Below are 13,115 nucleotides of genomic sequence, written 5' to 3'. Positions count from 1 at the left end.
ACACATTGTGCCCGGTAGAAAATGGTGTGTATAAAAATGTCAGCTTCTCTTTATAAGGTATCACAAAGTGGAGCTATAAGAGATAATGATGTTACTCTCCAAAAGAATACTGTTGTAGCTCTTTATTTAATTCACAAGAATCTTGGTTTTGATTATGATCTAAATCTTTCTTCAGAAGTGAAAGTAAAAATAACAGTCACTCAAGAAGGACAGCTTTGCACATTCAGACCAGGTAGTTGCTTTTGGAATATATGATATTCTAAAAAGTGATTAATGTTAATTAGAATATGTATTAAATCCATATTTTTCCACATTGTATGAAAATGTGATTTATTATAAGGAAATGTAAAACGATACTTTAGAGTATTTTATTTTTGCTTTTACGACCCATTCACTCTGAAATATCATGTTGATCCATCATTAAAGTAACGATAGCAGACAATAGATAGGTAGACAGAGACAGAGAGAGGGAGAAAATTTACTGCGACATTGTTTGACATTAACATTTGTTGTAGTGTACAAAATTTACTGATTATGATAAAGCGGATTGTGTGCACACTTGAAAAATAAAATTTAATAATGAGGGAGTGCAGTATTTGATTCAAACACATTTTTAGTTGACATATTAAATATGGAGGTGATGTGCTGAAAGACACCAATTAACACAATGCAGATGAAGCTTACAAAATTTTTGGAAGTACTGTAGTACTGGAATTATTTTCTGAACATGATAACTATTTAATACAGTACCGGAAAACATTTAAGTCTTTTGGAAGTGCAATGGTATTGGCAACATCTTTTGTGAACATGGTGCCATTTTTAGGCAATTCAGGTGAAGCTTATATGATTTGGCAGCTACTGTGCGATTGACTGTTTTATTTTAGTGCCTGATAAAGTTTTAGGCTGTGACTGTCTATTTCATTTTAATCACTGTTAAAATATGATGCTAAGATTGCCTGGAGACGGGAGGGAAGGGTATAGTTTAAAAAAATACAATTTGAATTTTCGTTGGCATTGAATTTTTTAAATTTTACACCATCAGTAACTTTATATTATTAAATTTTATGCCCCAACCACCTTGTAGTTCTGTAAATGTCACATCGTCATTTTCTTGCATTTTTTAATATCACACCCTTTCCGTTTGGATTTTTGAATATCGAGCAACACTGTCTGTAGGGGGATGCTTGAACTAGGCCTGGGTAGTTTCTGGCCGTACTACATATGTTGTTGCATTCCCACACAAGACAGCATGCTTATTTTGGATTCTTTTGTGTCCCACAAAATTTGTCATGTTTTCGCAAAATTGAAACTTCTTTGTAATCCACATAGGATTCTTTTTCTTCTGCCTTTGTATTGCATCAGCACAGTGTAAGCAAGTTGATGAACAGATTTGGCATGGTTAATTTAAGGGATGTCCAGATGCTCTTGAACTATCTTCACATAGTTTTTTTGCACGTGAGGGTAAGCGAAACTTCCTCTAAATGTTTGTGAATCGTGTAACTGAGTCGGGACTCGGGTACCAACCCTTTTTTCACCCAGAGGGATGTAGGAAACTGCCTAAAAAACTTATCCAAGCTGACCGGCACACCAATATTCATCGTTAATCTGTCAAATACATGTGATCTGGGGCCACCAGTTTAACACGCTTAACTAACCGGGCAGGTTTCGTTGTATTCTTCACGATATCTCATCACTTATTGAAGTACCTACTGTAACTTCTTCTTGTTTGGGGTAGTCCATCTATATTATCAATGTTTGGTTGCCATATGGAGGACCCATGTTCTGGTATTATCAGCGATTTTTCTTAGGTGTGAGACTAGACCGGGTACACCCAGCCTCGTGATGCAAACTGAGTAGATAAATGTGTGAGAAATAGCGTCTCCAAGGTCAATAATGCCAACAATCGCTGGGAATGCGACATGCTGATCCCGCAACCCACAACTCCATCCATTGACGTCATTGCCAAGGAGACACTGCGATAACGTGGCTCTGATTGGCCAATCAGAGACAGAACGCATTCCTGTACTTTGCTTTGCTTCTTTAGGGTATACACTTGCTTACCACTCCTTCAACCCTGCTGCCATAATTTGTATTCCACCGACTAAACCAACATTAACAGTTCGATTGCACATCCCGTCACTTTCTCCGTCAGCACTGTCACTGGTTAGCTATTCTAGCGGTCCATAAATTTAAAAACGTTAACAATAAGCTTGCGAGGCTAACATCTTAAGCCATTTCCAACTACCACTCGCCATGCTTACCCTCCAGACAAGAAAGTGCACCGCCTTGAACTACAACGCGGTTGTGCATATTACTGTGTCCAAGTCAGTTCTCACTGCAGCCGGTTCCACGGTTCCCTTTGTCGAGTAATAAGCTGTACTTTGCGGTATTATAGTGTCCACTGTTACTTAGGGGATCCGTAAACAAACTACATGCAGAGAGATCCCACCAGTAACATGGCCACATCATTGAGAAGCTCTGATTCCAGGACGTAAGATCCCGCGCTGGTTTCTCAAAGTGAAACATCATTCGTGTTTTTACGTGGAGCTGAACTATGATGTAAATTTCGATTCAACTAGATGCACGGCTGCTGATGCTGAAAATTTTCAAAATCGTCCGTGTATTTTTGAAGAATGTGAAAGGAATTATAAACAATTACGAGTTATGAAAGCACTTCACTTGGGACAGTTGGAAATCGGCTTTTCGTAAAGCGGATGTCGCTTAGTATTGCCCAATTTTATTACTCTCCTTGACGGACTTCTGATAGTAAATTTCCTCTGTTGTGTGATTTAACAGGAATGCAGACTTGTTAGAGAAGAGCCTCGGAGCCATGTTGCTCGCGCAGAGCCTAGCCATCGGTGCGTGTGCCTGCTTCCAGATGTTCCAAGTTGCCACGGTGAGTGAACGCACACAGTAACACACGAACTGAGTTATGATGGTACATATTGTTTATCCTATACTATTGCCCAGGCGCTGTTGATTTGCTATTCTACATTTAACGTTAGTCATTTATTTAATTCCTCATGTAACTGGTCATCTCTTAGATTCATTTAGAATGATGTCGAACGAGTAAGTTTTCTGGTTACTTCCCTTAATCAGTGTATAGGTTTCTACGTTGGTCTTTCACAGATTCAAATGAACCCATATGGAAGACTTAAGTTAGGAGCTGAAGGGAGAATATTGGTCTCCTGTGAAGCGAATACAAACTGTGGAATATAGGAAAATCGAACGAAAAGATATATACATGTCATAGTATGAACATATTACCAGTCGTTACACTAAAATTTTTGACTGTTTGGTTCGAAAAAATTAAACTGAGAACTATCTAAGACCTTCTATTACTAAATATTTGAAACCAACGTTATTAACAGAGGAGGTGGTAGTAAAGAAGGAAGTCTGTGGCAAGATATTATCTCGTCGTATTCCACAATCAACTCCAAACCTGAACTCAGTTGATGAAGTCAGTAAGAACAACACCTAGCACTCGAAGCACGTTTATTACCGAAGACCAACAAAGAGAAGTGAACCCATGGAGCCGACCACTGTGGCCGTACACTTGTGGAGATCGGATTATCAACTGGAGGTGGACCAGGGAGAAAATTGCTCAAATAACAAGAACTTCAGCAAACAATGTACCGACTAACATTTTCTGCAGACCAGAGGAAAGTTACTACCCTCAGGCAAAAAACAACGCAGTGATCTGGTTAATGGGCAAATATACAAGTTATGTTTTTAACAATATTGGGAGCGATGAACATATTGAATACAAGATGTATATGGAAAATGAATTCGAGAAAATACTCAAATATCAGAATCACAATAAGAAATATGGTAACATGCTCCGAATTGTCTTCAACCGAATGGGTATAGGTTAGGAACTGGATTCCTAGTAGAGAGGGAATGGATTGGGGCACGTTCCCGACGCTGACCTCACCTGCAAGTCACATATGAAAAATAAATCAGTAGTACAGCAGATACAAGAATATGGCGAGAAACATCTGGTGTCTGATATAAAGGAAGATCTTGAACTCCCTATAGATGCTTTTAGAAGCCTGGAAATGACAAAAACAACAAGGCAGTGAAATATTTTGCGATGTCGCTGTTCCAGACTTCTCTTCTGTCCATGTAATTTACCCTGGAAGGAACACACATCAAGGATTTACTGAATGATTAATTTCGGTCTGGGAAATGATGATGAGGAACCGGCTGCAGAAGAAGAAAATGTGCATGCTGAACTGCCACCAGTTGAAGATGACAGTGAAGGTGCTAAACTGTGCTACTGCTAAAGACTCATTTTTTGAATGCTGTAATTTGTGACTGAAATTATCTGTCACCTTATTTATGTCATTTCATTGTAGCCATTTTTGTTACTGTTTTTGGTGAATAAAAAAAAAGCGGTTGTAGGCGCTTCAGTCCGGAACCTCGATGCTGATACGGTCACAGATTCGAATCCTGCCTCGGGTATGGATATGTGTGAGGTCCTTGGGTAAGTTAGGTTTAAGTAGTTCTAAGGGAATGATGACCTCATATGTTAGGTCCCATAGTGCTTAGAGCCATTTTTTCGAACCCATGGACGCAGCATGCAGCTGTTTATATAAACATCCAATATTAAAAAATGTAAAAACATTTCAACGATAAAAAATTTCTAGAATTTTCCAGACATTATAACTATGAATCAGCAAATAATATCTGACGGTCGCGTTTGAAATGGTGACTCGTAGCACGTGTGCCACCGACGCGAACCGCTACACCAAACTGTAAACGGTACAGCTGACCCCATTGCTCTCTCTCTCTCGCTTTGAGCAACTCACCCACTACCTATTTAAAAAGCCGGCCACAGCGCTCTGGATGTGGATCTTGTCGGAGGCCCTCTTCGTGGCAGCACTGGCGCGTCCTCGAGGATTCGTTGTCGCAACCTCTTCATTATGATAACACTGAACAACAAATTTGAAATTAAAGTGTATAAATTGCAAAATTTTGAGTTTGTTATGTTTATTTAAGTATAAAAGGTACAAAAGCATCATCTTCATAAATATTTAGCTCTAGTTTTTTAAAGAAAGGAATCTACAATTTTTTTTATAAATAACTAACTAAATATGCATTCATGTTCCAAGATTCAGCATAACAAATTTTAATTGAATAATTACTTTTATTATGTAATGTGTTATGCATTGACAAATTTCATTGCCATTCTGGAAGTACAAAAGTAAAATATTTTAAAAAATTAGGATAATATCACATGAATGATAATACTTTGTAGGTCTACTTTGTACCAGAATTATGTAAAGCACAAAAGAAAATATATAAATTAACTGGTCACAAATGTATATAAAGGATTAGAAGTTTTAAATGTCTATATGTACAGTATATAGAATTACATATTTTGTTCAAAGATAAATTCAGAAGATGACCGTTTTCGCTTGGCTTGACGTTTATACACATACTCGGGAACATCCCTTATGACAGTCCATCAGTAATCTGTAAAATAGTAGGGCTGCACTTTCGGCATACCTCTTCTCAAATGTGGCAATTTATTGATGAAATCGCTCTCCGTGTTCGTCACTTACTGAACCACAATTTTTGGGGAAGAAGTCAAAATGACTATGTAAGAATTGCATTTTCAGTGGCATGTTGCAACCAAGTTTTTCATAGGATGTCAACATGTTATCTACAATCTCCTTGTAATTTATTGCTCGTTTGCTCCCTAAGAACTACTGTATAAACAGACTGTCTTAAAACATTCCTATCCATGCTTCTCATCACCTTGTATGATTCCATAAAAAATAGTGGTCTCCAAAAAGTTCTCAAATCTGTGGGCCCACAAAGATGCCGTCCTTTACTGTGGCATCACTTAAGTAAGGGAATTTTTGCCTTAAGTACGTCACCAGCTTTGTTCTTTCCCATAACAAAGTTTTTCATGAGACTCAACTTGATGTTCAAGGGCGGGAATAGAATCTTCTTAGGGTCTACTAGAGATTCACTCTTAATGTTCTTTATACATGGTTCAAGAAATTTTTTGGTGGGCCATTCATGTTTACTGTAATAAGATGCACGAGCTCGGCTATCCCATTCACAGAGAAAGCAGCAATATTTAGTACACCCTACCTGCATACCTAATAGCAGTGCTATCACTTACAAGTCGCCACAAATCTGCTTTTGAGAGTCATTATACTTTATGGCTTCTAGTAAAATTTTCATGTTTTGGTAAGACTCTTTCATATGCACACTATGCCCAACTGGAATAGAAGGAAGCTCATCACCAATATGCTTTTAAGCTCAGCTTCGACCTATCAATAAAGAGCTTCCACTCATCATGTTGTAATTAATTCTGAGATCCTTCATTAGACCATTTATGTCTACACTTGCCACAAGACTATATTGCATGTTAAAAGAAGAGTGAATTGTTGCTCTTTTCTGCTGTAGAATGGAAGAATTGCACTGCTTTCCAGAAAATTGCGCTGCTGAAATCCTGATGCTAAAATCTCAGCATTAGCTTTAGAGAGCGCCAAATCTCTAATGAAATCACTTAACTCATTTTGAGACAATTTTTGTGGATCAACAGTTGATATATTTCGAAGAAACTCTGGATCTTTTGATGTACATGGTTCAGGACATTCAAAATCCCCATCAGTAGTAATGGCATACTTTGTCGGTGGCTCAGGTATTGGCAATCCTTCCCCATGTAGAACGGGACGTATGGCAGATGGAATGTTGGGATAGATCACTGTCCACTTCTTCTTCTTATACATTCCCTTCTTGCTAGGAGAAAGAATACAAAAGCAGCAGTCACTGACGTGGTTAGTTGGCTCACCCCAGATCATGGGCACTGCAAAGAGCATTGAACGTCATTTCCCACGCATCCAGTTTCTGAGGTTGCTGGCACAAGAGTTGCAGATCACATGTACAGCCCTGGGTTTATCCTGATCACCTATATTGCACCCAAAGTAACAACTGTAAGCTTTTCTAATCAGTGGAGTTAGTTGCTGTTTTTGTGAAGCAAATGTCACTTCTCCACACGCGTAGCAAAATGTGTCAGCACTGTTAACAGAAACTCGGGGCATTTTTGTTCACTTCAAGAGCAGTCAACTTAACAACTGGTCGTTAATCTGGAAACAAATGTGCAAAAATTATTACATGCATTAATGAAGTCACTGAAGTTGAAGAGGAGGGAGACCAAGAGATCACTAAAATTGGTATCAAAATGTTTATATCCAAAATATTACACACAAGTAAGACCAGGAACAGTAATATAATCCACTGTTAATAGTTCTAATGGCTTTGACAAATCATTATAAAATTTGATTTTAAACTTTACATAAAAATACGTATATAATCATCTCACTGTAATAAAACAGTGTAAAATAAAAACTAGACCTGATTTTAAATTGTCTTTGTGATATTCGCGATCAGCTCATTAGAACAGATAGGAACTGGCTATTTTCATACGATTTAGATTTTCATTGTTGCACAGTGTAATCAGCGAGTATATTCCATTCTTGATAGCAGAGATGATCTCTAGTTTCCTCGAACGATAAGACCCCATGGTCGGTCTCGCCTCAGGACTGCTGTATATCTTCATACAGCGGACACGGACGACCTCTTCGTGATTTTCACTTGTTAATGAAGGATCAAAATCGTCAGCTTCATATGTGACGTCTGACACACTTTCGCTGAGCGTCTAAAATGACGACTGGAACATGTCGATGGTGGCGGTGTAACAATATTTCCAACGGCAAACGACCGCTCAAAGGAATCTTAGTTATTTGTGCTTCTTGTAGTAAGTTCTTCGAACTGGAGCTCTGATCTTCCATAGTCCGTAACTGCTTGGTAAGTGTGCAAGGGGTCCCATCCAGCAATAATATTATCACTGAAGCTCGGTAAAACGGAAAATTCAAAGGACTATGTCTTGTCGTTGTTAGGTGTAGTTCCAATCTGTGTTACTGTCAGCTGGATGTATTTCCCATTTGCGAATTTCAGCACAGTTACCTTCATATCACGAAACATAGTCTCCTTAATTGGTTGATGACAAGCATCTGAAATTACAGAAAAAGAAAGCCACAAGTTGACTAAATCCTGGACAGGTTAGCCATCGATGATGATGTTGATGATGAGATTTCCCGACATCTTGATGACCGACGTACATAGATTATCTTCATCCATGGTAGTCTCAGTACTACAGACTTTCGCCTAGCTTAGTTTTCATGAATTTCGCGATCTGCCCAGCGGATGACGTCTGCACAGCAAAGGGGAACACAATGGAGTCTTAGAAAGTCCCTCGAGTAGGGTACAGTGTTTAACTTCGTCTGACATGACGAATGTCATTGTCTGCAGTTGACTGGCGTGAGAAAATCTGTTGTGACGGTTGACATCTTGCGTTGCAGTAGTTGTCGAACACTCGTCTTTTCTCTTTGAAGTAGCTCAAAACATGCTCAGGACTTCCAGAATGGAAACAAAACGGCATGTTGCTCTTTGTCCGCCATATGCTAGTTCTTCTGTGGGTGGAGGAGTAGGTTGTATTTGGTACTGGCATGCTTCTCTCGCCACCTAGTGTGTCAGAGAGGTGACATCGAGGTGGTGCACCACATATGCATTAGCAACCAAATTCTATAGCCGTTCAAGCTTCTTTCGTGCAACACTTGCTGCGTTCTCTTGATGTAGTGGTACCAGCTGATGAATTCCACGGCTTTTGTGTTGTTCTTTGCTAGACGAGCTTGTTATATGTCTGCTTTGACTCCTTTCATCAAGTGTGAGATTTTGTCGGCTACTGTCATATTCAGATTTGCAATACGGCACAGGATCAGATCATTCTGTACGTAAGACTGTGCCATTTCCACCATGACATTGGGCCCTGTTCTTACTTTTCCGCTAAGCGGACTCACTGCTAATTGACACCGAATGCCTGGAATTTGTCCCTGCTAACTCTTTTCTTTCTGGCTGTGCCGTCCAGGTAAAAGTGCACCTTTGGCAAACATATCATGTCATCCCAACTGTCATATTTCCGGTATGGTGGAATGCCTTAAGCCATTTCGTCTGGATCTGACCTGGGTCTCCGAAAACACTGATACCTAGTGTGGAGACGAATTTATGTTGTTTTGGGATAAGGTGGTTTCCTGAACATAGGGAATTGTGTATGAACCTGATGCCTCAGATGCAACAGTGGCAGAACATTTGGGGAGAAATTTGGAGAATATCTCTCGTAAACTTTCCGGTCATGTTGTAGTTTTTGTGGTGTCCTCGTCACCACTGTTGAGTCTAGTACCATAGGGACCAAGGGAGAGGATGTTGTTTGTGGCCAGTATTCTCTTGCTAAAACACAACTGCGCACATGTTTTAACAGGGTTCTTTATTTGCATTAACTGGAAGCTACTTATTTTAAGAGGGTTCATGTGTTGCGGTACAAGCTCTTCCGTAATATTCCACGTTAGTCTCATTGCTAGTGAAGCACAAGTGTAGCTAGGCGATGAATGAGAGACGTCAAACTGGTGTGCGAGTTGGTGCTACAGTGACTGAGCTAGTGACTGAGTGACTGCACTAGTGACCGATAGTGAGACTGACTGAGCCATCCAGCCCGCGCCGTTGACCAAAATACTTGTGGTCAAGAGGGCGTTGGCGGCGTATTGCTTGCGAGTCTATCTTTGGTCGCTCTCCTGATAGGCGCGCTTGATCCAGCGCCTATTATCATTCTTCTTACTGCATCTTTGCTGACCAGGGTGCTGGCGACAGCTTGTAGATGCTGATTTCAACTTATCAGTTACAGTCTGGGAGACTCAAGTGATAAGGGCTGACAAATGGGATGGAGTCATCTGAAATTGATCTAAATGGCTCAGCCGAAAATATCTTGCGCAGTAAATCGGAGACAACTGACTCGTGAAGGAGTTTATCTATTGCTGACCAACAGACCCAAACCTTTCCGACTCAGCGTAGAACAGGGAGTCGGTAGTGATCACAAGGCCATTACAACATCACTAAGTTCGTCTGTAAACAGGAATACCAAGAGTGACAAGAAACATTTTGCACATCACCTTCATGGTGAACATGAAATTTTCACGTCCACACCCGATGAACGCCAGGTTAAAGATAATTATAACGAAATGCTTTAGTCGTACAAGACGTGAGGCCTGGTAAAGACCCATTGTCGTTCGTTACTTTATAATTTATGATACTGCCCCTTTTATTCGGCTTTTTTTTTCTCCATCCAGTTGGGCAGGGGAATGTTGTCGTACTCTTTACACGAACAACAATGAGAAGAATTGCTCTGGATTACAGAAAATGCCCGTCATAATCTTGCTGATTATTGAAGCTAGCTTCGTCTCTACTCACGCCTCGCTACAGGCTTCCATCAACCTCTTTGCTCCGTTTGCGGTACGGAGTGGCACAATCTTCTGTAGTAACAAAATGGTAGGCTAAATCAACTGGATTTTTTACAATGATTCAACAGTCATTTTCGTATTTACATTTAGTCTCAATTCAACAAATGGGTTTCCATCTAATCAGACCTAGCTTGTTACTATTTTCTTAATGTATAATGTACCCTTCCCTCTTCTGATACAAAATTGAAGCCAAATATTTTTATGCATCTGCACGTCCATCATTATAGCAAGCACTTTTTGTTTTTCCATTGCTGGTTCACTTTCAAACGACCACTACGAAGACCATCAGCCTGGAAAGACATACCACTCCACTATTCAGCTGTCCATCTATTAAATTTCTAAAAAAAAAGAAGAAGTATCGCCATGTATCTTCAATATTTGTAGATGAGTCCCACTGGCTCTAAGTCACACAAAAGAAAGAATTTAGATGACGGTACAACATTCCATTACATCGGTTTCAACTAAACATGAAGAAGATAAATGCACTGATACGTCACGTAAATAACAGCAGTCATATGATCAAATTGTACCTTCATTTGCGCTGTTTAGCAATATAAAATAAATTAAAGGAAATAATTATTATAAGTGCCAAGTCAAGAAATTCTCAGTTGACTTATCTAAAGCAAACTCCTCCACCAATTTATTTACGTTCCGAACTAAGACTACATTTTTTTCATCCCTGTTGTATTTCTGATCTCCAGTGTTCACTTCTAGGAAATCTCATGTCTGTCTCACCATCAAAGTTTTTTACCCTTTTGAGTTTCTCTTTTCTATATTATCCATTGTCTTATTGATTTCCACGTATCTTTATTCCAATTTCTTCCCTTCTGCTGCATTTTACAATAATTCTTCTTTCTTTAGACTGAGCACATATTTTTTTGGTAGCGCACATAGTATTTTGAATTCTTGTGCCTAATAGCAGTTTTTTTTTTTTTTACAGAATAAAAACGGCCTGCAAGAGACAGGAAAATTTGGCTGCCATTTGACTGTAATGCTAGCAGAGCTCTTTGAATACTGCTGGTTTGGAGATGACCTCATTACAGAAGTGAGTTTATCATTGCAGAATATGTGACCTGCACTTGCACTTGGTTTTATTTCACTACCAAGATTTCTTCCAGCAGACATTTTCTTTACTCGTGAAACAGTTTAGCAAGTGAGGAACTGCAAGCTAGAAATGGTGAACCGATTTTATTCAACAAGTTGTGCAAAAAATTATTATGCTTTTCATAACAAGTTAAATTTGGCAAGCTCAGTTGACTGGTAGAAAGTCAGCAAAAGAAACATCTAGTATCTGATATCTGAGAAATTTCAGTTTCAGTGTTGAAATGATGACATTACTGAGGTTGTTCTGTTTCATAATGCGTTCAGTAAAGTTCAGTATGAATTCATGTACTACTGGAACAGACGCAACAACATTTCAGTTAACAAACTCACTGACTGGCTGATACTGCTTATCCTTTGATGGGCAGTGGTATACGAGTGAGAGCAACTTCTTGCGGAACCACGTTAAGTCGGCGCATTGGAGAGCTCACACTCCCTGTGGTGGGATGTGGTAGAGACAGTTGCCTACCTACCTGCGCAAAGAGGTCATACCATGCCATGGAGTGCATATCAAAGCACCACACTGGTTAAATAGTGACAGACACATCGTTCAATGCAAGAAAATGCAACGCAGTTTCATATGTAAAGTCGGAAAGCATTTGACTTTCAAAAAATTAAATTCACCGTTAAAAATAAGTTGTCACAAATGTGAATTTTTTTGGTTGCGGCAGATGATAAGAAAAGGAGATCTACATACATGTATCTTACAACAGACATTTATTTGCTACTGGAACAAATGCGCTAATGCGAACGTAAGTCGTGAGAATGTTGAACACTTGAATATTGAACAATGTCTAGAGAAATTAGACATTTGATAAATGCCACTCAGATGTTTCTGTAGCATGGAAGGACTGAAATAGTACATAGCTGTACATAGTTACAAAGTTAATTTTGAATTTTTAAATACTTGCTATTGATATGGATATGTAAGCATGCAAGTGAAGCAATCATCAATATGACAGTTTTTCTGAACACCACAGTGCGTCATTAGGCATGGTCCTGCTGGAGGTGGTATGTCGATGCCTTCCTCCGACCCAGCCAGTAGTTTGGGAGGCTAAGATTTAATGTGGATTCTGAACCACAGTGTAGCTCATCATTTATCACGTTACCAAATATTGCAAGAAATGATAGATATGATAAGTGACAGACAAAAAACCTAGTATTGATTGGGGATCAAACCCGAGCACTTTGGACGTGTACTCTGGCACTTTAGCACTGAGACAGTATTTATATGTTACTCCAGAGACTCATCAACTGCATCAACATAGGATTAAACAGCCAACCGGTTGCACATAAGCGATAGGTACAATGACTTAGTTTTCGACACCTACTAGAGGTGTCTTCATCGGAATGAAATGTTTGCTAAAACCTGTGTTTAACTATTTTCTTCTTGTGTCTTTGTATGTACAAGCAGTTGGCTGTTTGATCCAAAGTTGAAACTAGTATACGGTTGAAACTTCCTGGCAGATTAAAACTGTGTGCCCGACCGAGACTCGAATTCAGGACCTTTGCCTTTCGCGGGCAAGTGCTCTACCATCTGAGCTACCGAAGCACGACTCACGTCCGGTCCTCACAGCTTTACTTCTGCCAGTATCTCGTCTCCTACCTTCCAAACTTTACAGAAGCTCTCCTGGTAGCTCAGAT

General features: G+C 39.4%; 1 protein-coding gene across 1 annotated transcript in view; it reads left to right on the top strand.

The window, feature by feature from the left end:
- LOC126092765 (odorant receptor Or2-like) overlaps nucleotides 1-13,115 on the top strand; it is a 53,626-nt gene that overhangs the window by 29,949 nt on the left and 10,562 nt on the right. The window contains exons 3-4 of the mRNA XM_049908493.1: nucleotides 2,797-2,896; nucleotides 11,311-11,415. Coding sequence (XP_049764450.1) covers nucleotides 2,797-2,896; nucleotides 11,311-11,415 — 205 coding nt within the window. The remainder of the gene's footprint in view (nucleotides 1-2,796; nucleotides 2,897-11,310; nucleotides 11,416-13,115) is intronic.

The sequence above is a fragment of the Schistocerca cancellata genome, chromosome 7 (assembly GCF_023864275.1).
Source record: "Schistocerca cancellata isolate TAMUIC-IGC-003103 chromosome 7, iqSchCanc2.1, whole genome shotgun sequence".
Lineage (NCBI taxonomy): Eukaryota > Metazoa > Arthropoda > Insecta > Orthoptera > Acrididae > Schistocerca > Schistocerca cancellata.
This window is presented reverse-complemented; position numbering and strand designations above follow the sequence as displayed.